General features: G+C 47.1%; 1 protein-coding gene across 1 annotated transcript in view; it reads right to left on the reverse strand.

The window, feature by feature from the left end:
* The window catches only part of GPC3 (glypican 3), a 153685-nt gene that overhangs the window by 65721 nt on the left and 61036 nt on the right, over nucleotides 1–26928 (reverse strand). The window contains exon 3 of the mRNA XM_049828051.1: nucleotides 16445–17139. Coding sequence (XP_049684008.1) covers nucleotides 16445–17139 — 695 coding nt within the window. The remainder of the gene's footprint in view (nucleotides 1–16444; nucleotides 17140–26928) is intronic.

Here is a 26928-nt window from a genome sequence, read left to right on the forward strand (position 1 = left end):
CTAGGTTTAAATTATATCCACAAAAAAAAAAAAAAAAAAAAAAAAAAGTAGTGACCACAGTACCAGGTTCTGTGCAAAGCATCACAGCCTCGGTGCAGGTGATGGAGGGCAAAGCCCCCGCAGGCACCCCCAGCCCAGCCACGGCAGGAGGGCATCGCTCGCAGCCCCGGAGCCACCGTCGAACCCGCTCCGCTGCCCAGGCACGAGGCAGGGCGGCCGCACAGGGCAAAAACCCCTCGCCTTGCACGTCGGCAAGCAAATCCAGGGGGACAAAGATTAGAAAGCAGCACACGTGTGATCCTCAGCGCCAATCCGATCATCACTTTTAAGAGTAAGAGCATTTTAAGGTAATTTTCTAGAAGATTTTCGAACAAGCTAATCAACTTCCCCTTGGAAGAGAAGTGAGTGCATTAGACACTGTTGAATACCTGCTGCTGCCGCTTCTCATTCAGCCCGTGAGCTCCGCTCTGCTCTAAAGGAGAGCTTGCTATATTTGACCTTTGCTTAAACTTTACATGGAGTTTCCATTTGTCTTCTCTGTGAACTCTTCTGCTTATAGATTCATTCTCCAGGAAGACTCAGTATTTTTTTCCCCCTCAAGGGGATGGCCTCATTTTGGAAGACTTCCTCCCGCAATCTTCTCTGCTCTCTCGAGTTCACCTATGTCATTTTATACCTATTCCCGAGTTTCCTTTGGGAGAAGCTGCACATTAAACTGAAAGGCGATTAACTATTATAATTGATTCAAACACAGCCTCTGAAAGGGTGATTTGCTACGGTATGCACAGAAGAGACGACCACAGACCTCAAGAAAACATGCGGCTTTCGGGGGAACCAACTGGTGCCCACTAAACCCTGAGCATCATTCAGCGATGAAACCCAGTTTGACCAGTAAGGCTGAAAGCCTCCGTAACGCAGCTGCCTGCATTGGTGCTTCTTTCCCAATTCTTTTTAACAACCTACTCTGCTGCACATCACGCGTATTATTAGCATTATAAAGAACGCATTTGTGCCCCGTTTATCTTCAAAGTCACCATAAAAGTGAACCTGAAGTCTATTACTCAAGCGCTGCTATAGAAATCCGCTTAATTAAATTCTAAAGGGCTTAAACCAAAAATATACATTGTGATGATGTGGGATAGAACATAAACTTTTTAATAGTAGTAACCAAGCACATTTACCATTTCTACAGGTGTAATAAAAATGCTAATATATGTTAATGTTTAGTCTGTGGTTAATGTTTTGTCTTGTTAATTTCCCCAGGGCTTTTATTACTGATTTAAATCTGCCACACTACCCCAGCGATTGCATCGCCTTCCACAAACTGCACACCACACTCTCAAACGAATGCTGATTAACGGAAGCGAAGAAACATTTAGCTAGGACAAACACTCTTATTATATGCTTGTAATCATTATATACATTTTGTCACGAAGATGGGAAAGAGACAACTCCCCGCTCCCTCACTCTTCTCACAGCGGAAAATATGATTATGGGCATAAAAATGAATTTACAAGCCTTTATTTTAGGAAGCACATCATTATTAACTAAGTAATGATTGTTCTTCTAGTTCCGGGCACTTGAGCAGAAGGAACAAACCGAGTATGATAACACAGATGTCTTCTACGCACATTTCACTAAAATTCCTCATTAATGGAGTCCTAAATGTTATTAATCAGCTCTATAGTATTACAATTTCCATTATTCAGACATCACCTTGCAAGGATTACATAAGAGGCAGCATCCTAACTCACTCACGCAGGAATCGCGGGAAGTGACCTACTCTCCGTGCCGAGGAGAAGAGCATTTAATAATGCATTACCTTTAAATAATGCAATGCTATAATGTGTAGAACGCACACAAACACTAATGCTTAGAATAACAGAGCGCCTGTCACATCAGTGCCCGCGGTGACGCCCAATACAAGCTGCAAACACGCACGACAAATGCTCAGGGACCCCTGCAGCTACCAGACCAGGTTACGATGAAGGCCATCACCACCTGGTTTGACTACCAGGTCTTCAAACTCCCGCAGACCACGGAGGCATTAACCAGGCACTTTTATAAAGAAATAGAACTTCATTTTTAGATCCCATCCTTCACGTAGAGCATCACAAGACACTTCGCAGAGGCTCGGTGTCACAGCAGGAACACGGAGCCCAGGGAGGACCGATGGGTGCCCCCTCCCTGGCCTCATTTCTTGTCTGCAAAGACAGCTCTGACCACCAACAAAGAGAAAAACAAGAGAGAGAAAAACAAGAGAGGGCTCAGGAATTGATGGAAGAGGAGCCAGCGGCACGGCCACCCCTGCAGACCCCAGCTGCTGCCCAAGGCGCTCGCCATGCCCCAGTGTGACCCAAGGGCTAACTGGTGCTGGGTCCGCAGGGCAAGGAGCAGGATGCGTTCCCCACACAGCCACGTGCACTGATGTGACAGAGGTGACACGAGAGCTGGCAGGTCCGATGCATCGCGGGGTTACGTGGTCGCTCTGCCCCAGAGCCTGCGGAGGGGCGTGGGTGCAGCAGCTCAGGAGAGCAGTGAGGAGCGCGAGGGACTTTTTAAGGGTTTCAACCCTTGGTGCTAATTGCTGAAGCTGGATGATCCCCATCTGCAGTTCCCCCTGCTGCGTCAGGGTTCAAATAGCTTAAATCAGACGGAGAGCACCACTGCATTTCCATCGCTGCTCCCGTTAGGGCATGCCACCCTGTCCCCAGGAGGACCTGATGCCCCGTACCTGTCCCGCAGCATCCGAGGCACCTCCACGCTGTGTCCCACCACATCCCGGCCCCTGCGCTGACCCGGCTTCTCCCGGCGCAGGACACCCTTTCCCTCAAAGGAGCCGTGACCTCGGCATGAGTCGAGCCCTTTCAAAACTACATAAAATAATGCAAACAAGATGTTTCTTCTTTCTGGCGTCCCCAGCATGCAGCGTTTAATCCTCCGAAGAAAGCTGCTTTGTGTTTAAGCAAAAGGCTGTTTATTGTTATTTATAGGTAGAGAGGAAGTCGGACTAAATGATCACAGTTGTTCCTTCTGCCTTTATAATCCATGACATATAATTAAAGCACAGCTTTTCAAGTCAGTGTTTCCCTCCAGTGTTTTGTTAATTCCATATTTAACACAAAATTTGGTATTTCAGTTCTGATGGTCGGACCTCAGCAGCAAACCGCAGGGCAGGCGGCTGGTGCCCCAGACAGGGCTCTGACCCAACCCAGCCAACCGACTAGGAGAGTCAAGGAAAAAGCATTTGCTTAATTTTCAGTACACGCTTACACAGTTTTCCCAAGCAGAGACATTTCCTGGAACAGGGCCCCGTAGCATACTAATGCACCCATTATGGTTTTAAGTTAGATCTCCGCAATATGATGTTTCTTAGACAACCAAACTAAGGCTTTATTCTTGGAAAGAAAAGCCAGCCTTGCCTAAAAGGTGAGAACAGAGCAAAAGGAAAGATGTGGAGCAAAATCCAGAGAAAAGCAAGATTTTCTCTGTGCTAGACTGACCAAAGCTAGGTTCAGGAGCAAAACACGACAGCACCTGGAGCCCAGCTCCTGGTGAAGCCCCGAGCCCCCGACACGCCGCGTGGCTAACGTGGGGGCACGGCAGAGGCTGGGGGCACGGCTGCTCCTGATCCCAGGCTGCTGCTGTGCCTTCGGGACTCTGATTCCCCGAGGAGGCTGAAGATGCCCCAAACTCAACCAGCTGATTTCAACATTAGCACTGAATCATCAAACTTGCCAGAAAATTCGGACTCAAGGTAGCGAAGCCCATTTCTGCCAAGGATGCTAAATACATTGCAATCATACAACTGTGCTTTGTGCATACTATAATGCTTGCACAACTGCTACTGCAGGCCCCTAAAAAACCCTCCCGTTGCGGGCAATTAAATCTACTCCATCCCAACAGACTGAGAAGCAAAGCAAGGAATTGGCTTGAGGGATTACCAGGTTCTACCAAGAGGTTTAAGAAAAAAAAAAAAAAAAAAAAATTACTTTCTGCCCCTCTACCTGTTGCAGAGCGCCAGTAACCGAACAATAACCCCTTTGAGAGCACCAAATTCAGCGCAGGCTGCGAGGTCCGGCTCTCTCGGAGGAGTCGGCAGGGAAAAGGCTGGGATTGCCCCGTCCCACCGGCAGCCGGGGGACACGGAGCCCGGGGCAGCCCTGCTGCCCACCGAGGTGCCCCCACCGCCGAGGCTGGGGCGATGAGAAACAGCACGGGGCAAAGCCGGGCAGTGCGACGGCTCCAGGCAAGCGCCGTGCGCTTGTTATTTTCCTTCCCTGGGTTAATTGGTTTCCTTCGCAGATTTCTGTGGGTTTTAATATCACACCGTGTTTGTGCCTACGGCGCTACAGAAAGGAACAATCCGAAAGAAATAAATTCCTAGCAGCTTAATTTAGAGAGGAAAAACAGATACCTGCCATCAGTCTGGATCGTAAGCCAGCAAGCCAGAGACAGTGCCTATAATAGGTTATTTAACAGCAGCCGTGTCAGCTGGGTTGCAAATGTGGTCAATACCTACCAGTCCAACTTCCCCCCAGCAGCCATGAGTAGAGATTCAATTATTCTTTGAGAAATACATCGTTAAATAATTAAAAAGTTACTGCATGACTTTTGCCTTTTCTTTTTTTTTTTTTAACCAGACCGATTCAATTTTGGAAGTATAAAGCCATTATAATGTGTCAGCTAGCAATTAGCTACTGTACACTGTTTATTCTTGAATATAATCTTTGAGTAGAAGGGCAATATTCTTAGAAATGCAGCATTAACTTGTTCCTCAATGACTTTAATATGGCTCTTTTCAAATTACTGCTCATAAAATCTCAGGGAAGAAAAATTTACTGATGATATCCCATCTCCTTAATTAGTTCTCTCTCTCTATCAGCAATCCAATAGCAAGTGTAATATTTATATAAAATAAAGCACACAAGGCTTACCACTAACTCTGCTTTAACTGGCGATATCAAATCAAGCAGGTAAAAAGCAATGGCTGTTTTGCAACCTGTGCAGACTGCGCTCACAGGTATACGCAGCTTTTCAGATTTATACTTCAATAAATGTTTGCACTGAAACCATCCCAAAAGTTTTTATGCCACTAATAGTATTTTTCACTATAAAATGCTCTCCTCCCTTCCCGTGCTGAATGGAAAAACCTTTCCAACCCCGAAGGGTTTGGTACCCGTCATTCCTCCCCACTCACGCACCCCTTACACAGGACCATAACCCTACTTATTTTAACCTCCCCACGGGAACAACCCCCCTGCCCAGCAGCCACCTTTTGCTCCCTCCATCCACCTTTCTCTTTCCAAAGACCAGTTTCTGCTCAAACAACAAGGCTGTAGGCACCAAAGCTCACCAAACCATTTGAACGGTTTTTAAGCTGCTGAATATCTTCAGCAGAATAATTACAACCATTTGTTTTCCAGCTAAGCCTGGAGCAACCCCACAGCACATCAGCCTCTAGCGAGGGGTGCACAAGGCTCTCCCCGTGGCAATGCTGTGGATCTCCCCAAGCAAAGCTAAAATATAAGCGTAATAATTGTTATTAACGGAAAGTGGTAAAATATCTCCGCACAGCAGAGATTAGCTGCTGGTAAAATTAATCCGTTCAAGGCCAACAAAGGGCTCGGGAAGGCCCTGTGTTCTTTTTTCATTGTTTTTTTTTTTTCCTTCATCTGTTGATTTTTCTTAGTTTTGAAGCTACCAGATCCATAGTAACTTTTTTCCCTGACAGTCCTAGCCTAATCCAATTAAAGGTCAGCACCAAGATAATGTACCCAAAACATGGCAGACAAGGTAAAAAGACTCCCATTAGATTTTTGTTCATGATAAAGGAATTATATTTCTCCCAAAGACAAATCAGGCTTATTGACAATGTAAATCATTCTTTTCTATAAAGACATAAATATCTGCAGGGCTTTTCTGAGACTTTGTTGTAACACATCTTGTTTTTACATGTACTGCGGTTAGTACAATTGAATTACAGAATGACTTACAGCATTAGATTAGCTTCTGCTTGATTGAGAATACCTTTATAATGGAAATCAGTGTGCGCTTTTAACCTCATTACAATGCTATACATGTCTGATTAATATATTAAAATGACTCATTCAACAATAGGCTGTTTCCAGACAGAAATGAAATTAATTCAACTTTATCACAACACCTTTATTAATATCACCAAACTGAGGACTACAATTTGATTACGAGAAGCAGATTCCAATAAACTGATATGCAACAATCCCAAAACGAAGGAGGGGAAGCATTAGATTGAAAAAAAAAAAAAAAAAAGAAGGACTAAATACTTTTAATGCTTTTTTGTGCATCTTCTTTACTTTCCACTCACCTTGCAAGTTGTAAGCTGGGCATTCCCACAACTCACTGAAAAGATAAAAATCTTGCACCAAAATCTTCAGGTAGAAAGTGTTACTGAAGTGCTTTTTGGCTCCTAACCAGCAATGGGAACTACATGAAGCAAGGCTTAGAGAAGTCCTGGACATTTTTCAGCATCTGCTGAGCAAACCCTTTTGGGCCCATCTGCTCTGGGCTACTGGTCCCATTTTGCTGGTCAGAGCCATCCCAGCATCACCTCACGCGGTTCCTGCTGTCCTCAAGCACTCTCCGCTCCCTGGTTTTTGGGTTGTGCCTCAGGGAGGAGACAGAGGATGGATGACTTAAATACCAGCACAGGCAGCTGAGGTATCTACAGAAATAGCTGCTCTCCGGTGCTCTGGAGAGCAGCAGCATGAAGTTTATTTGTACAGTGATACAGATCAATACGTGCAATCCAAGAGTTAATAAGCTTTAGAAAGACATAACTCTGAGCACATCAGTCACCCCCAAATTATCCTCACTAACCACCAGGCTCACTCGCCTTCTCCAGGTCAGTGGCTAAGGGCATCATCTCTACCACCACTGATGGCACAGAAGAGAATTAGGTGTGAAAAGTGATTAGGTTAGAAAGGTACACCTGCATAGAGAATTGCTGCATTTCCCAACTGCTGGCTTGCTTTTTCTTTTTTTTTTGTTCTTTTTTTTTTCCGCCTTTTTAAACAGAAATAACTCCGCCAAAGTAGCTGTAGGCTATCGGCACAGCTTTCTACAGCCAGCCTGTTCTCACTCAAATGAGTCTTTGGAAGAATAATGCAGCTAGCAGCAAACCTCACCCTCCGAGAGCAGGGTCCGTGCCCTTGGGGGTTTATTAGTGGGGGAACACAACAGGTAGGGATGGAAAAGGCCACCGGTTCATTTTGCAGTAACCCGAGAGGCCAAGAGGACTGCGTGAGAGCTCTGCCAGCAACGAGGGGTGCATTGCTGCAGCAGACGGCTGAAAAATCTGCCTCAATTGTTTGTTGTAATTTTTTTTTCAACTAAATGTATTTGTAGATGGCATCTTTCATGCCTGGTACCTCAAAGCCACTTTACAGTAAGATGTAAAAATGATATAATTCACAGCACCACACACAGGCAGAGAATTCAAAATAAAGCAAAACACTCACTGCAACCCAGCCCCTCATCTTCTCCAGCGCAAAACAAAATGCCTCTGCTCTGCCCGGGCAGCTCTGGGCACTATTTCTGCTTTGCAGAGGGTCGCTTTTAAGTTTCTGGCTTGTTCTTGGCTCATTCATCAGCATTGCTAATGGGAGAGTTAGTTCTAGTTTTAAGGCAGCGACACTCACAGGGGTTACTGTCACTGGAAGTAAACTCAGCACGGTTAAGATGAAGGATGCCCGGCGAATGACCCCAGATGGAGGTCTTAGTGGAAACTCCAGTCACGGATAATGAGGCCAAAAGAGGGTTTAAGCGTAAAAAGCATAAAGAGATGGATATTGGTGAGCACGAGTCTGGCGTTGCAAAGCTGTGGGTCTTAGCAAGGATAAAAATCTTCAGGAAAGGAAATGGGCCAGAATATATTTTGCTAATAAGGCATCTATGTTAACAGAGGTCGCTGGACGCTGCAGCAATCTGGATGGCGAGCGAGGGAGCCACGTCCGCGGGGCTGATACTCGGGGGTTTTATCTTTCTGATGAAACAAAGATGTGCGGCCGGTTTTGAGAGAGAATCCCAGAGGCAGGTCCCCAATTCCCCAGTAAGCACAGAGGGCAATGGTTTGTCTGGAGGGACGGTCTGGCCCGAGCTAGATGAGAGGAAAGGCAGTTCATGCCATGGACGTAACGTCTCTGCGGGCTCCTCGGAAGCCAGGCGAGTCAGCCCAGACGTAAAAGCCTCCCGTTTCTGCCATGCACCAGCTTGTAGCATCCTCCAGGTAAACTAAATCTGGATCTCAGCAAGGACCCTGAGCATAAGGCTGGTTTAATTCCGAAAGAGGCTCAGCTGTAAAGCTCAGCTGCAAATACGCTCCCAGTGACTGGGCTGTGCCCCAGCCCTCCCAGTTTGGAGGGGCAGCTCCTCCCTGGCCAGCACCTCCAGGTCCCTTGGCTTCTGAAGCAGCAGAAGCCTCAAGACACCCGGAGGGAACTTTCTGACACTGTGATCTTTGGTTCAGCCTGAAATTCAGGAGTTTTTCCACTTAAATCCAATCTACTTCAAGACCTCAGGTTATGTCCTTGACCATTACAATCTACTACACGATGAGACAGTTTGAAATTTCAAAGCCTAAAGCGCAGTGCCCAAGGAACAGACACCCCCATACATCCCCTCCTGCAATGTGCACAGTCTGCTTTGGATGACACAATCACCAGCCCTGTCCTCTCCTACATCCCAAAGTATCCCACGTCCAGCTGCCAAATACAGCTGTGATGGAAGCCAGGAAAAAGAAGAAAGATGAGACAAAAAGACGACGCTCTGTGCAGTGAAGCAAGCTGCGTAATATTGCAAAGCTGTGTACCCTCATTTCTAGCTGTTAAGACTGTATCCTGCACCACTACCTCTGTCGGCTCTTTGCACTAATGTCAGGGCATCGCAGAACCAAGTATCTTTTTAAAGGCTTGGGGGGCAGCTGCATAACACAACAAATCAGCTCCTCCACTAAAACAAGGAACAGGCCAAGTGCAAACAGGTACACAGAACCGGTCATTAATCTGCGCGAGATCTTTAGGCTTGTTCTGACTTCAGCTCAGAAAAGATGCAAGACATCCCGCCACGTGCAACCTGCATGCATCTCGCTCGCGCTGCAGCCGGCATATGATTTGAAGTGAAATCAAGCCAGGCTCAGTGGGCGCCGTATGATATTCCCGCCCCTAAAATGCAGCAGCCTGAAAAAGCTCTTTTTAAGCCACAGAGTAGTGGGGATGAAGTTGCCACCAGCCGAGTGATCTGCCGCTGACTGAAGACAATGAAAAAATTCATGTGAGCTGCACTGCAAAGATGGGTTGGGCATCAAACGCGCTGTCAAAAAACGCTCCCCGTGCTGCCGTGTGTGCGTGCAGGGAGGCAGGAGCACCATTAGCAGCTACCTCCTACTTTTAATGAAAAAAAAAAAGCATCACTGCAAATTCCATTGAAATGGTACATGCCAGAGGCTAGAACATGTCCAGTTGAAAGGACAGAGGGAGAGCAAAAAAGGACATGACAATACAAAAATTTACAAATAGATGCAAAATCAAATGCTATTTTAAATTAAACCCATGTTGGTATTTAATGCCATCTCCTCTGGCTTTGCACTGGCAGGTTTGAGCATTGCTGCCCACACCCACTGCTTCCACCTAGCAGCTCTGTGCAGCCCCACGTGCTCGCCCCACTTCATCCAGACCCAATTCTTCGACAAATTGACCCAAAGCCTCACAGTGCCATTGGGGCAAGCAGGAGGGAAGACCAGCATGCCACTTTGCCCATGCTGGACCCCAGCAGAAAAAGGGCAAAGCTGACCAAAGACCACAAAAGGATGCTACCTGTGTCCTCTAGAGGCAAAGCTCTTGTTAGCAGTGAATTAACTGTGACACCAGTGGCCTCCCTCCCCAGACCAGATAAGAGGTAAAACTTTCACTAGGCTGAGACCAAACTCTGAGCCTCACTCCCTTAGAGAGGCAAGTGACAGTCAAGAGCACCCATCCCAAAGTCCCTTCCAAAAATGAGATGCAGACCCTTAATTCGCGTATTTGAACATTAAACCAAAGATTTAAAAACAGCAGCAGCATGCCAAAGTCGCTGGATCAAAATTGTTGATACTGGGCTGCAAAACTGCAGGCATGAATAATTTTTGCCCTTATTCTTTCAGCACCAGCCAAGCCACCAACAACATGGGGATTTCTAGATCAAAATCAACCCCTTACAGTTCAGCGCCTTGCCATATGCTTCCCTAACTATCAGAAAATCTTTAATATCTGAAACCTCTTCAGACAACGAATTGTAATACTCCCACGGTATTTCCACAGGAACAGGAACGTTGCTGATACTGTCCTTGGTGATCAGGTTTATTTTCATCCTGCAGCGGGAACAGATGCTTGCTTTCACATGCCTTATCAGGCATGTTACACTGCCTATCACAAAATGGTTAACAAAAGTACATGATAAACACACCTTGGGATAGCTACGAGTGGGTCTGAGCTTACTGAAAACCAAAACCTCACCCATATTTCCAGCTTTAAGTGAAAAATGGAGCTAGTTACCAGCAAGCATTAGAGAACAGCCTGAGGATTAAACTTTGCCGATAAAGAAACTGAAAATACAGAGGCTGTACATCCAGCCGACTATCCCATGAGCAATGCCAGCAGAAAGCAACCCGCATTAAAAGTACAAAGAAACCGATCTCGGCGTCTCAAAGGGAGTGACTTCTCGAACACTGCTGTAATTTCAAAGCTTTCCTCACAAGTCTCTTGCCAGCTCTAGCACAGAAAGAAATCCATTAGCAGAAAGGAAAACTCACCGGAGCTCCCTGCCGCTGCAACCCACCGAGTAAAGCAGCTTCCAGCAAGTCACCAGGTGAGCTGGCTCCAAAAGCAGCTCACGGGCAGCATCCAGGGAAAACTGCACCGGCATTGCCGTGCTGACAAATGCACTGAATCACTGTGTACAGTGACAGGTATTTTCATCCCCGAGTGTCAAAAGTCCCTTTACTTACATATTCTTGATTTTCTTCCCTGTGCATCTGCTGGTACTGCAAATATCTACACCAATTTGCAACAGAGCAACGTTTCTCCCTGTGGTGCTACAAGCAATTAAAGTAGCTGGTTATCTTTTCAGCAGGCTCATGGTCTCCCTACCAGGATTCCCCCAAAAATCAAGGGCAAACGAGGCTCCAGTTTGCCCAACTCTGTTCCTCCTTGGGGCTCCCACGGCCAGCATCAGAGCTGGGTTCACAGCCGGCACTCTGCCTGCGCTGGCTGGGATGAGCCCTCCGGCTTTGGGATAAAACCAAACCCAGCCCGCACTGTGGCTTCGCCCCCTCAGCAGCTCTGCAGCACAGCTATATAACCTAGTTAACCCAAACCCGAGCAGCCTTTTAAAGGTGTTTGCAGGGAAGTAAAACAGCAGGGATCCGCTCACAGTGCCAGCGCATTGAGAACGGCACCCTGTTCCCGTACGGCGCTGGTACCCTTCCTCTAACCTGCTCCCCTCCTCAGCACAGGCGGGTGCGATCAGTTGAACGAAGGTCTGGCTACCTTCATTTTGCAATTTAACTGGATTTTCTAGAAACTCAACCATCAGTTCTGGGTGAAGAAAAATGCTTTACTGAGCTCCCTGGTCTTTCCTTTCTAGGTGATACTCTGCAGGTGGAGTTGCACGGTTCCACCGACTGCAAGGGGAGCAGCAGGGGCTGGGCAGCTTTATCAGCCCACATCTTTGCATTTCTCCCTAGAGATGCAGATGTCCAGGCTGGGGCACGCCTGCCTGCCAAGTTTCTTGATATGGTTTTTTCATGGTGGGTTGCTGGTGGTTTTCATAATGTACTTTTTCTATGAGACTTGGAAAACTAATCTTGCATTCCTTTGCAACCCGTTCTCATTCCCAGATTTGGTCGTGTTACAGACACATCAGCTCCAGAGTATCTTCTGTGCCCGACCCTGATGACGCTAACACGTATGGGTCCTGCCAAGCAGAAAGTCCTATTGCACGAGGCAGGGAACAGCGACTGTAGCTCCACATCCAGACGGAGAGGCACCACACAACAGCTAAAGGGCAGGAGAAGTCCTGCCACCCCATCCAAAGGGCTGAGAGGGGACACGTGCCCTGCTGGGCGTGCAGGACAAAGCAGTTAACGCAGCCAAAATCCACCTCCCTTTCTCTGACAACTCACACCTGCAGCGCATCCTCCTCCTCACATGCAAGACACGGCTACAGCCTCACCCCAAGCCACCCACCTTTTTTGGTTTGTGTCTCACTATACTACGAGTTGCCTGTTGTTTCCAACTCTGTTGGGATGGGTTCAAAACCCTGATGAGTTACAGAGTGAGGGGGAGAAGCATTAAGAAAAAAATATTTACGTAGATCACATCTGTGTCAAATCAACAGCCTTCACACCTCAACTCTGCACCCTTTCAAAATAAATTTACAGTGCTGGCTTAAGGTAGGGAACCGCGCAGGAGATCAACTATTAGCTATGTAAGACACCCAGACCCGTCATCTCTCTTGTACTTACAACAGCAGAGAAAGTATTAACTTCAAGAGGTGCTGGGGTTGAATATTTTATGAAGTTTATTCGTACTGCATCTCTCAGATTGCCTTTGTTTGTGGTAGAAAGCACAAACAGACTGACTAAAATCACTCTTCCCTACATTCATGATTAAAATATCTACCAGAGGTGGACATACTAGGCACATTTTCAACCAGGGAAAAAGTAGCAGATAGGAAAATTGATATAGATATAGCCCTAGACAGAAATTTTTTTTCCTGATCTGCCAGAAACTCAGCCTCCTTGATAAAGTATTTTAATAGCATATTTTAGTGGGGAAGTTTTTAAACAGACAAATTGTAGAAATAATAAAGCCCTAACACACCACCGCTGACAAATTAGCTATTAAAGCAAGGCTTGGGATGGGAACTGCCTACTGCCGTATTACTAAATTCACTCTTCTGCATTGCTGTTTACATACCAGGAACACCACCAGCACATAGGCTTACATTTAAATGCATGCCTGGAGGCGCACAGTTTCCAAAAGCGGATTAACAGTAGTACGACTCCTCATCTTGGGGACTGCAGAGCTCCTCAGAAACCTACCTGGAGGCTCTGCAACACCTCTGGAGCTCAAGTTCACATGCCACTTGTAGCCAGGTCTGCTGTAAACTACAAAAGGCGTCCAGGTCCCCGTGCAAATGCCTGCACCCAGCCTAGGGGTGGGTGGTGAGGGGGACAGAGGAGCAGCCGCGTGGAGGAAGGATGCTCGGTCAGGTAATGCACCCGAGGACCTGAAATACCAGGAGGAAAAACTACCGCCGCAGAAGTGCCCCCAATGCCGTGAAAAACCAAAAGAAGCCCAAAGGACAGACAAGGGCAGCGGTGCTGTTATTCCGGCCATAATCACTACGGGCATGGAAGATAAGTTTTCCATAATTCCAGGGGATTTTAATAACAATTAAATAACCTGTCATTATCCTTAATAACATACAGGTGAATTGAACTTTGCCTACAGAAGCAGTGGTGGCCAAAGTCAGTAATAAAAGAGGTCGATATGAGAAGCCAGCACGAGAGCAAAGCCCCACATTCTCAAAGACAACTCCCGTGGCATTTTATACTTTGATATGACAATGGTGTCTAAAACCAATCATATTTACAGGATAACAGTAAATACAACTGTTTGCTTCCGGGTATATTCTTTGAAATCCAATATGTGCTGATAAGTTTAACAGAGAAACTTTCATTCCAGCACAGCTAAAAAAAAAAATTTAAAAAATTGTATTCTATCCCTTACAGGCAGAAATATTTACCCCAGATGCAGACTGGCTATCAGAGTCAGGCCATCTGCAATGCTGTAGGTAAGACTGTCAGCACTTCCCATTACTGCCTTACTCCTCTACTGAACAGCTCATACCTTCATTCGTAAAAAAAGTTGCTCTGGGCTCAGGTTTGACGTAAGAGCCTTAGCTGAGCAACATTGGTGTTTTAAAAATAAACTTTAAAAACCCAGTGGCCATTCTCTTTATAGTGACAATTGCAAGACAATTGGCTGGCTTGGCCTGGATTTTTTTCCTCTGCACTCCTGTAACTCAAAAATGTCTCTAGAGCAAATAAAAGAATCACTCAAGTATTAAATAATCAAGAGGAATTATGTTTAAATAAGTACCTAACTATATATGGCACTAATGAATTCAAACAGCTCTATCAAATACAAAAGCACTGAATGGTTTTGCAATGCTCAATGGTTTTTTGTTTTGAAGGAAGTCAATTTATGTTCTGGTTTGGCAGAGAATGGGCAGATTATGGCTCTACTGCCATGGCTTCTGTTGACTTTAGTGGCATTCGATCTACTCGTCCTCCCACAAACACATTCTCTGCAGACAGATCAAGGTCTCAAGATTCGATAATATAACTGACAGTCGTGTTCCTTCACTGTATACATGGACATCTTCAAGAAAAAGTGCATTTTTATTGTTGTGCCAATAAAAGAAGAATAGGGGAGGAGAAACACTTATCCTTTCAGGATCGTACAGCAATGCACATGTTGTGTGTGCTTGCAAAATATGGCACACAGCCTGTAAGCGCAATGTTTCTGTTCTGCCTTAGCACCTACACGCATGGTAGGTTTGCTGGTGCAAAACATGTTGGATGCTTTTGCTCACAGCTGAGTATGCCAGCTGATCTTTCAAGATCAAATAGGCTCACACCACATGTAGAAGTAAGTTTTGTTTCTTGCTGCCTTGGAAATGCCAAGTGGGCTTAGAACTGAGCTGGGTTTTCTCTCTGGTATACATCACTATCACCTGCAACATAAATTCTCCATCTCACCTGACCTCAAGCTAAACCTACGGTTACATCTCTGCTCCTTTGCTGTTCCAGAGAGGGTGGACAGGTTCTGATCGATGGGAGAGGAACCTGCCCTGGCTCCACAGCACAGAAGTCGATCCCAGCAGAGCTGCTGCCCCTAGACCCCGCCAGCTGGAATCTCCCTGTCTGTGGCCCTGGGAACACAAGAAATGCTTGGCAGGCTGCTGTAAAACGGGGATTTTCTGCAGAAAGGGGCTGAGGCATGCAGGTTGAAAGCCAGTGTCCTGCACTGTACCCTGGAGCCTAGCGTGCTGCCCCGAGTCCTGCCTGCACCCATCTGCCCGGGTGACCAACAGCAAAACCCAGCCCTCAGCCACAGCCTCCTCCTGGTCACTGCAACACAAGAATAATCCAACTTCCTGGAGGTTTGGTCCCCAAATCCCTTCTAAGCAATGAGAAGAGCTTGCACCACGTGGGCCAAACTACCCAAAGGGTGTGAAACCGCCCGAGTGCCACCACGTTATTTCACAGCCTGCATATGTGCGGTGGCATGTCTCAGGCAATCACTAGGAAAGATGGCACATAAAACGGCACAGAAGAGTGCTGCTGGCTGAGTGCCACACAGCTCAAAATCCATAAGCCGATACATTTCCACGGTCCCCAAAAAGATAAGAGTTACTTACGGTGCAAGTACTACAGTGACCTACATAAACACAGCTCTTTTGTAAACAGGAGTCAAGAACGACAGGAACAAGCAGCTAACAGGGAAACGGTGGCAGATTTTAATCATCCTTGGCTTTAAGCAAACTACAACAACATTCCCGCACCTTTGCCCCCATCCCCAACTCTACCCTACCTGCACGGAGCAGCTCAATTGCATCTCAAGAAAAACCTCCTCTGCAAAACAAGCGTTCTATTACCACAGTCCATTTGTCCTTGGCGTTCAGAGCAGCAGGATTTGCTGAACAAGAAAGCCTCAGTTTCTCAGGAGGCTCAGAAATTCACACAATTTGTTTTTAAAGAGTCAGGTCACTCCTAATAAAAAAGAAATAACCTCGTCCCTGGGATTAAATGCAGCCCCAAACTGGAATGAGTCACCAAAAGAGGGAAAACCAGATCTCCTTTAGTAAATCAGGAAGCAGGGGATGCCATAGTACGTGCCTCCACTTGGCATCTCTCTGGAGGTACATTTTAGCGCTGTTAAAGGAGGCAGGGGACACCTGGAGAGCAGCACCAGCCTTTCAGAGCTACCCAAGGCAAGTGCAACACCCAGGGAGTACTGAAGATGCTGGGACATCTCAGGTCCTTATCTCACAGCCCAGGTACAAGGCTGATGCCAGGATTACTCCAGACCCTTCTGCTCTGACCAACCTGAGAAGAGGCAAAGCCCTTAACTGAAGCCCAGGCCCCACAAACACCAGTTTCAAATGCTACCAAAAGTTTTTTTAAAAAAATCAGAGAATTGGGTTGGGAGGGGGGAAGGAGATAGGAGCTGGTAATTGAAGCATTTGGGGTTTCTTGCTTGGAGGAAAGGGGCAGGTGGGTTTCAACGCGTAGAGCTCGTGGTACACAACTGAGCCCTGCCGTGGCAGCGAGCTAGGGGAACTGCAGAAAACTACTCACGGTCGTTGAGAGCTTTCCTTCGTTCTTCTGCACGTAGACGATCGCATCCCGCACCAAGGAGAAGAGGTTCAGGAGGACGTGCTCCATGTCATAGATGCCGTGCATGCCTTTGGTCAGCCCCTCCAGAGACCCGATGTACTCTCGCCAGTGGTTATCGATCTCCGTGACGCCTGCCAAGCATCCGTGCATCACCACGCTGCAGTAGCCGGCACAGGGCTTGGCCAGGAGGAGCCCCTGGCAGTGGGAGCAGTACCACATCTTTAGCAGCGCTCGTCCACAGTCCTTGCTGAATTTTAAGTGGTCAGTAGTGTTTATCACCTCGATCCCCAGGTTGAGCGCCTGCAGAAAGACTCGCGTGGCCTGCAGCGACTTGGACACCTGTGTCATCATCATCTTCGGGTAGTTGCCAAAGACCTTGAGGTCTCTCCTGGCTGCCCGCAGGCACTCAGTCATTTCCACGGAAGGATCGGGGAAGCCGGGATTAATCAAGTGAGAGTAAACCAAAGGGAATAAACTGTCAAAAAATTCATTTATCATGTCATTAACGCTGATGTCAGAGCCCAATATGTACAGCGAGACATCAGTAAAAAGTTCTCCAACAAACTTAAGAGCTCTGGGCCCCATGCTCTGGTAGTGGGTCCTAAACATGCTGTTGGTGAAGTTTCTTGCATGCCGTACTACAATTTCAAAGGCTTCTGCAAAACAGAACAAAAAAAAACCCGTTATTAAGAGACGATGAGCTCAGAAACAGGGAGGATAACGTTATATACCGCATTACTGCTGCAAAGGCTGGTCCCATCCTGCCCGCTTCAGGTCAAATGCCTGCTGGCAGCTGTGCCTGCTGCAAAACTTTACCAGCATCAGCGATTTTCAGGGGAAATGCATACATTCTTTAAAACACAAGCTACATTTCAAAATGGCAAAAAACTATGATCTAGTTAACATTTCAGCTTTTAAAGAAAATATTGATTCAAGAAAAGGGCTAGACTGCAATTTCTTTCTCTCCCCCTTTCATATTGATTTGAAATTAACAGGAATTCTATCTTGAGACTTAATTTAAGACAGAGACAAACGTCTGACAAACTGTACAGTGTTTAAAATCAGGAAACAGTAAATGCTGACATTCCATTATGAAAAGGAAAATATTTATAGGAGCTTAATCACAGAGGATATTTGGACTCGACCCCCAGCACCCACCCTGCACTAAGCGTCCTCAAAGCCATTTGAAAAGCCTCTGCAGCGCTATAGCTTTCCCAAATGCGTCAGGCTCACTTCAGCTCCAGATCCAACGTTTCATCTGCCCCGGGCATGAGCTGCTCCGTGGTCCAAAGCGATGCTGAGAGCTGGCGACGCAGCGTCGATCCGCGGGTGCCCAGCCCGGACCACTCTCGCACACATCAGGTTGTGCCAAACTGCCCCGCGAAGCTCCAGTTTTACACAAAGACCATCAATTTGCTAGGAAAAGCCAGGCTGCGTTCTCCCCTCTCCACCTTCAAAGACTTGAGGACTTTCTGCCCACACCTCCTCCACTCGGCAAGCAGGAGAGCCTCCAGCAGCACAGTCGCTGCCCGGTTATTCCCTTAATTACAGCCCTCCTCACCAGGAGGCTTCCAAAATATCCATACTCAGGTATGCAAAGACAACGTATCTACACACGCCCTAGTTTGCAAGTTAAAGCGTTACAAGGGGAGGCCGGCAGTGCAAACTAAAGTCTTTTTCTTCGGCCAAATCTCTCTACCAGCCTGTGTCCCACCCTCCAGGGTACTATTCATAAAATGCTAAAAATAATGAACAGCCTCTCAGTTCACACGTCACTGATACCCCGCGATGTAACCGCTTTCAACTGTGTCACTCTGGAAACACACATCCCGGCTCAATTTGCATGAAAATTATTCATGTTCAATAATTAAAGGGAATGTTTAATTTTTAAAACCGTAAGTGTTATTTTTCCCATTTGTTAAAGCTGGGATGCAGCTGAGCATGGCCTGACGTGTCTCCACAGGGGTTTCTTATCAACACTATCACAAGCAACGTCAGGCCTTGCTGCTCGCCCTGCATAACCTCTCACATTACTCAAGAGCTTTTGAGACCATCACATCTCCAGGACTTCCAACTCTTTCCTCCCGGGTGCCCCCTTTGCAGAAAAGGCTAGTGGGACAGGGACCCAGTGCTGTTTGCTGCCCTCCACACCAGCATGCAGAAAGCTACGGTGTAAGCAGCGATCAAAGCAGAAATTACTGATATACAAACAGCGTCTCCATCCCATCTGGTGCCCGCGCGCCTCTCGGGCATGCCGCTGAAGCAGTTTGTCCACAGCTCCCGAAACCCACACCAGGACTGCCCCAGAGCAACCATCTGCATTCCCAGACGACAGCAACCCTTCCTAACAGCACCCAGCGAGGGAAGCAGCGGTCCAAGGACACGGAGCCCCCCTCTCCGTGCCTCCCTCGCCACGACGGCAGGCGTCTCGCTCCTCACGCCCATACAGAGCATTGCAAAGCTTTCCAGGCACAACGGCATGTCTGACACAGAGCGGGGTAAACGTGTGGGCTATGCAAGCAGAGCAAATTCTGGTTGCGCTGTTATTAAAAGTTTTAAAACAAAAGAAGTCTCTTTAAATAGGGCACATGGATTACAAAACTTTTTTCCGTCTTTATCCTCAAGAGCACCAGAATAGCTTTTGCCTCAAAGAGCACAAAGAACTTTTTGGACCAGTGTTTTTTTTGACAGCACTGCAGACAGTGCCAGGATTTTCATGCTGTGCCTCACCATTCGCCTTTAACCTCTTCTCTGTTAGTTCCCTTAGAAAAAGTCATCCCTCTTCCCTTTTCTTGCTCCTCTGTGCTTTGCAAGTTATCATCAGAGCCAAGAGACTCTTCGCTGATTAGAAAAATATTCCAAGCTCCTATGCAAACCTCCTATGGCGAGAAATGCTTCAGAAAGGAATCGAGAACAGTGGCATATCAGAAAAGCATGCACACACAGTCCCACTGCTTTAAAGGTCATGACATGCACATAATTTTTATCATAATAACTGGCTAAGAGTGTCTATTTTATGCGCCTTGGAGCTTTTGCATATATCCATTAGAAAGCGCAACAGGGACTATAAAAGCATATGGAGCCTCCTGCTGCCCTATTAATAGATGCAAGAAATAATAAAACTTTGGGGGGAAAAAAAAAAAAGAAAAAAAAAAAAAAAAGTCTTACACATCCAGAATCTCTTGCACTGAACTCCCCTAGTAGTTCCTTATTCTGAAATATTCCTCGCAAAGGGCTGGCTGCAAGAATATTAAAGCCCCAGCTGCCAGCAGCAGAAGTGACCCACGGCCAGACTCCGAGCACTTCAAAGAGGAGGAAACTTTGCGGGTCAGTCCCCTGTGCTCCCACGAGTGAGCCTCGGGGGGAAACGGAGGGGACGCCGCATTAGAGAAGCGGCACGGGCTTCTGATCCCGCATAAAATCCCACAGCCTGGATTTACTGCTGGCAAAATCTGCCCTGCTCATAACATGGCATTATTGAAACTCCCATTGCTGGAGGACAATTGAATCTTTTCTTTCTTCTATTTTTTTTTTAATTCAAGGACATTTTCAAAAGCCGCAATTTAAGGCAGCCGGTTTGCAGGTCTAGCTGAAGCAGAGTAAATACCTTAACAACACTGGTAAAGCATAGCATCAGACTTGCACCCAACTTCCAGCAGGCAAAGGTACCACAGGGCAGAGCAGAGCTCAGGTTTGACAGTCTCCACCCGTGCCACGTGGTTATACACCGGCTTTTAAAATATTTTCTTATGCGATTAGTAGGAAAAACAAAACAAAACGAAAATACCAAAACACCACTTTTGCACGCGCTAAAATTTAAAAAGCCCCGATCCACGTGTCTGGCTGGAGGAGATGACCGCCTGAGCTGCTGCGGGCCACCATGCCAGAAAGTCAGTCCTGCCTAGGTAGCTCTTAAGCACATTTCATCCACCTAAAGGAGCCGAACGCATACACAAATTGTACTCCAAAGTCATTTCAATCAGCACAGGGACAAAACCTGGGAGCAATTTAACACCCCATAGCACCACAGTGCTGTACCCTAGGATGGATGGGAAGAACCGTACCGTGCCCAGGTGAAACAAAGGGACCGTATGCAGGATGAGAGCCAGAGCATCATCACCGGCAAAGCATCATACCTGGTGCACTGGTACAGTACATCTGTTGACTACCTCTGCCAAGGGCAGTTTATCAGGGCTCCCGAAGGATGCGTGGCACGGCTGAATCTCTACTCTAGACCACAGTTATCAGGTACCAGTTGAAAAGCATGGGCTATTACTCATTTTTCCAACAGAACTCTTGCTGAAGCACCTGGAGAGGAATTGCTGCCCAGTTCCAGCGGCCAGGAGGGAAGGACTAAGCTGCTTTCAAAGTGCAAAAGCTCCCCAGAACGCAGCCCGGGGATTGCTGCACGGCCACTGCAAACTGGCAATTAGAGAAAAGAAAATAAATTGTAAAAGAGCGTAACAGTGCCCTGAGTGGGGATTACTGGCAGGAGAAGGAAATCACCACGTTCTCGGCTCAGATAATAAGAGTCTGCTGCTTAGTAAAAACGCCAGCTTTCCTGAGAAGGCACGTTTGCTCCTGAGCTGCAGCTACTTCAAAGGGGCCAATGCTGGGGCCGGAGGAGCTCCGGATTAACCTGCTGGCTCCCCCAGGCTGCAGGAGGCTCCAGCCCAGTCTGGGACTTGATGAGTTTATTTAAGAGATTATGTGATGCAGTCGCCTGAACCGCAAGGAGCCGGTGCAAGCAACCCCAGCGAGCAATTCTTCAGCAAGACCCGAAATCCAACGACGGCTGCAGAGCCGGTGCAGCTACGGAGCCAGCAGCACCTCCAGGTCTGAGGTTAGCGAGCGCAGCTTCACAATTTGGAAACGTGCTGCTGCCAGAAACAGGGAGATCTGTCCTCCCTCTGCTCCGCCAGCCCCCACGCCAGCTCACCAAAACCCAGCACCACAGCAGCCACCGTTGCAGCCACCCGGAGCCACCTCCCCGCACCACCGCGGCCACGGGGGGAAGGCGTGAGCCGGCACGCAGCAGGGGGAAAGTGGGATCCGCCACGGCGGTCGGATACCACGCCACGCCATGGGCTTCATGCTTGCCCCTCCGTTACTGTGCCGCTCTTGTTTTGCTGCAAGCGCAAGCTTCCCAACGTGGACGGCTGCCCTCCTCCGTGCATCACGCAGCGCACCACGCAAGTCCTCTTCGGCAAAGGCAGACCGAAGACAAGGGAGCTGCACGGCAAAACTTGCTGCATCAGCAGCCACCTTCAAGGGAACAAAGCAAGGTGGAGGTGCAGGAGTGCGTGACCCACCTGTCCCTCAGCACATGGACACCAAGGGGTTAAAATGGCACCTACAACCTTGATTTTACTGTTTCTTGACATCCAGGCACACAAACCATGCAACCATAAAGCGCTCTCTGAGCAGGGAGGCTCCCACCACCGCTGCTCCAACTGCCCACCAGGAGCTGAGCTCCCAACTTTTGCACCTTTGCAAAAGATTGTTTTCTTAAAAACTGGGCAATTGTCTCCCCACATTTAAACCTTATCTTGACCACATAAAGATATGCCTTCACAGTGGAGAAACTACAACATGTTTTATTCCACTACCAAGAGCTAGTAAAGACAAGGCTCAGTTTTATTTTTTGGGAGACAGCCAGGCAAATAATCGTAGACAAGGTCACGGTGTCACCATCATGTTGCTACCACCCCATAAAACCTTCAGGGCCATCTCCTCCAGGACTTCACGGCAGAGTGGCGAATCCTCACAAACTATCCCAAATTGTAAAACAAACAAGAAACTGATTTCTGTGCAGGAGAAACCTCCCTCGAGATCAACGCGGATCACTGGCATCGAGCTGAATTTCTCTCTCTGCAGATGATGATGCATTTTGTGATTCACTGCACCTTTCCTGGGATGCTGCTGCTTGGAAGTGCCCTGGGCTGCAGGCTGCAACGTTGCACACAGCGCTTCCCTGTCCTGCACGTGGGACCATTTTCAAATCTCACCAGCTCTACGTACCAAAATGCACTTAAATGCCTTTTAGGTGTGAATGCACCCCTTCTCCCCCAATAAATCTCATTTATGGATGCAACTGGTCCAGGGCAGCAAGTGAACCTGAAGCTCGGTGGATTTGCTGAAGTCTTTCTTTCAGACTCTGACAGCTCTCCTCGTGTCTCTGGGTTTGCTCCCCAGACCCCTTCCCCGGAGGGTCCCTACTCGCAGGACCTGGCACCAAATTCTCTGTGCGAGGCACAGTAATAACCGCAGGAGCCGGAGAGCCCCCGGCCCAGCCAGACTTCACCTGCCGAGCTGCCCCGGCTCTTCCTGCTCTCTGGCACTTCCCTGCCGATGGTAAAACCTCATTTACTGCCTGTGAAATGACCTGTTGATACAAATCCCTCTCCATTCACTCCTCAGGACACAACTCATGTCAGGAGAGAACCAGGCACTGGAATCCCTCCATCCGTGGGAACTGCTTCCATCCTGAGGCAAAAACATGGGTCTCCAGGCAGGGCAGGGAAAAATTCATCCGTTAATTAATCTGGTCCTAACGCAACTGCTGCATCCCCTTCAGGATTGGGGTCTCCAAACCTTTAAAAAGTCCCATGTTCCTAAAAAACAGAAATGCTCAGCCCCTCGAAAAAGCCACCAATGTTCACGGATGGGAATTCAAACGTTCATCAAGGAAATGCTAAAAGTACTGGGTTTTGTAAGCTCAACAAAATATCTTCTGACACGGCAATTGCCGCAGTACTGCTAGGAAGTGGCAAAAAAGAGCCATAGGCATCCACATGTGAGTGAGCTCTAAAGAAGGAAATACTTCTTTAATATCGCCAATGAATCAGATAACTTCAGACTCATTGCAGCAGCCTGTGTTCCTGAAAGACACACAAAACTGCTCACCAAGAGAGAAACAACTGTTTGCAATAACGGCCTGGCTGCCACAGGCACTACTGGTGAGATGAACCACAAGTCATTTTTCAAACAGCAGGTAATATTTATTTACAAACTTGGAAAAGGTTTGCAATATATTGAGCAGAAAGGAAACAAAATCCAAGAGATTTTCCCCTGGCAGCAATAAGAACAGACTCCAGATTTGTTCCGTTATGATTTACACTACACTGCAAGTTTTTAACAACATTATCTGGAGACAAAAGCTCTTCTAAGCAGCATAATTACTTTTGTCTGTGACATTACAAAACCCCATCAGATAGTGCTACTGCTTGCTCTTACAGGGTTTGTTTCTCTGAGCACATTTGGGTTTAGAGCTTAGGAAATGCTTTTTTCCAACTGACACAGCCTTTTGGATTACTTTTACGACATTTTCGCCATAAAATTATGGACTCAAGCTCCCAAGGTTATGAGACTAGCTTCAAAGCATTAGTAACAAAAATTAGAACAATTCAATTATTTGGTCTTCCTAATTTTAAGCCATCAAGGTTTACACTTTCTACCTCTGCTTCACCACCACCAGACCAAGAGAGGAAAGGTCTTGTCCGATCTTTAAATGAGAGGGGGCTCCTTCCAGCTCCGTGCCCACCACCCTCGCTCTCGTGGGAACCAAGTTAAAAGTTTCCAAAGCCACTGCTGCTCACCAGCTAAAGCCAAATCATTGTGCTCTTGTCAGAAAAGCAACTTCTAACCAACTGTGCCTACCAAAATGCCAGGTTCCAAAGCCATTTATTTGTAATTGTTCAGCTTATCTAGTGGCCTGGCATTTTGAAATACACTCCCTGAAGTTTCTAATAAGAATACTGTACGCTAGCATCTCATTATACCCACTCAAAACGCCCTGAAAATACACTCCTATTATATCCTAGGTAATAGTCCGACCGTTAGACAATTAGTCACACTGTGGTTCACCCATTTATTATCTATATCCCCTACACAAAAACTTCGTTAATGCAGACAGCAAAGCCCACCACCGCAAGCTGCTACAAGCCCAGAAGCAAGTAGACGAGAAACGCTGGTGCCCACAGCTCCCCCCTCCAACCAGCCCCTCGCCCAGACCGGACCCTGCCTGGAGGGAGTTCAGCGCAGTGCTCCGTGCTCCGCACAGGCATCCCCATCTCATGACAGCAAAAGCCACGGTTAGGGATGTTGGAGGGGACCACTCGAAAGCAGCTTTTCTTTTGAGGGGTACCAGGATGCCTTGAGAGATCCCTGGAGACCCTCAGGAATACCCACTTCAACATAGGAAAACTACACTCTAAGTGAAATTTCAGAAAGAACCCCCCAAAAATCCCACAGCAAACACCTCTCAAGAATGACTCTGCAATACAATCTTTTTCTGGGGCTCCGTGCTTGAACATGCGGCTGTAGCGCTTTGGATTAAATATGGGTTGCACATCTATTGGATAATTTGTTTTCCCGAGCATCAAGAAATATTCCGCTTTGTGCCATGACAGATGTGTGAATGCTTAAGAGATTCTTGAAAATTTAATAAAGACAAAGTTAAAAATGCAAACAGTCAGGGCTAGCACGAGTGGTGGATGAACATGATTCTTTATCAAAACCAAGGGGAATGGGAGGAATAAGGGCCCGGAGAAGCAGGCTCAAACCGAGCCCTGGGAGCACAAGTAGGAAAAGCAGAGACAGGGGGATGTAAGAGGCTTCTGCAGCAAAAAGGGAGCTCTGTTGTGCTATAACCTGTCAGACCAAAGAAAGATAAACGTCTCGGCATGCCCCCATCCTGGTGCTGAAGCCCACATCAGGGTTGGGGTTCAAGTCCAGGCTCCTCTCCATCACTGGGCACCAGTTCAGAGATGCACCGTGCAGCAGGACCACTGGGAAGAGGGGCGGCAGCGCCCAGATGCAGGAGTGCCTGAGGATGGGGGGAAGCCTTTGGCGTGGAGAGCATCAAACTCTGCACCCACCTCCCGGAGAAGTGATTTACTGCAAAGGAAAGGGTGTTTTTATCCTCCTCCAGTGCTCTCCGCGGCGGCTGGGAGTTTGCAATAGAAAGAGCAGGAAACGAACTGCTGCTCCGCAGGGCAGAGACCGCTGGGGTCAGAGCGGTCTCACCGAGCCCAACCTCGTGGGAAGGCAGCGGGGAGCGCTGAGCTGGCAGAGCTCCGGGTCAGCCGAGGAGGAGTTTGCTTTCAGCCACACGCAGGAATACACACGCTCCAAATATTTCATATTTTCCTCTTTCCCTCTAAAGGGGAAAAGTTAATTAAACCAATCCCACAGAACAGAAAATAAATCACTGAAAACAGCACCACCAGGCTTTTGTTATGTTTTAATTATATCAATAACATGCCCAGAACTAATGTCACATCACTGGGGAACTTTCACCTTCACCATTTTTTTTTTTTTAATCTCAAATATTTACACTCTTTGCTTCTAGTCTCTCTTACCTCTCCAATTTGCTGCAGAGGCAACAGCCTCCATCTACAACTCTTATTTTGAGCCAGCTGCTCAGCCAGGGAGCACAGCCCAGCACAGCAGGAATAGCTTCAAAAAGCCCAGGAAAAGGGCATCTCTGCCCTGGGTAACTGAGCAGAGAGAGATATCACAGACCCAGGCATTTTACCACTGCAAAGCCACATCTGGGGTTGCTGCGTTTTGTTTTTATTTTTAAACACAAAGTGCATTTTCAAAAAAAAAAAAAAGAGGAGACACAAGGAAACCAGCAGTTGGTCACCCCCCTCAGCCATATTTTACTAATTGGAGGCTCCAACATCCACCTAATGGGGTTATAAAGATACCGAAAAAGCAACATGGCTCTTAAAAGACAAATGATGAGCCACATTTCAAGCAGAGGGCAAGTGATTACATACATTCCCTTCCAAATTTACAAGCCAAGCATTTCTAAAGACCAGGACACCAGTTTGTGTAGTTCCTCCATTTATTTTAAATTAAAAGTTACAAGCAATTTCTGAAAAAACACATGCCTAGCAAATTCCTCTATTCATCAGAATAAATTAAGATAAAGCAAGCCACTAGGTCAAATTGAGCGTATATTCAAAAATTCAGAAAAAAAGTCTTTGGAAGTGCATTGGTCTCAGTAACTTTACAGCAAGGCAGATCTGAGACAGGTTTTCCAGGCTCCCTTTCATTCCAGTGGGCTTTTATCAGCCTGTTAAGTCTCCAACAATGGAGAGCAGACTATTTATTTAAGAAGCAAATTCCTTCCTTTATAATCTCCCTGGCCAAATTCTCTTTAAAGTTATCTCAACTGTCTGATGAAAAGCAAATGGCAGAAGATCAGTTCTTGATCCCTATAGTAACACGAAGGACTTGCACTTATTTAAGGGCACCTGTTGACTGTTTTTAAGTCACTCCAGCCCCTTTATTTCTGATTTTGGCCTCCTACCTGTGCTGGCAGAACTTGGGAAAGGCATTTGCTCAGTAACATACAGCAATCAACTTCAGTGTGACTTTCTTCCCCTAAGGAGCAGCTGTTTGCAAGTCACAGAACAGTGCCCAGGCTCTCAAAA

The sequence above is a fragment of the Accipiter gentilis genome, chromosome 24, assembly GCF_929443795.1.
Source record: "Accipiter gentilis chromosome 24, bAccGen1.1, whole genome shotgun sequence".
NCBI classification, from domain to species: Eukaryota; Metazoa; Chordata; class Aves; order Accipitriformes; family Accipitridae; genus Astur; species Astur gentilis.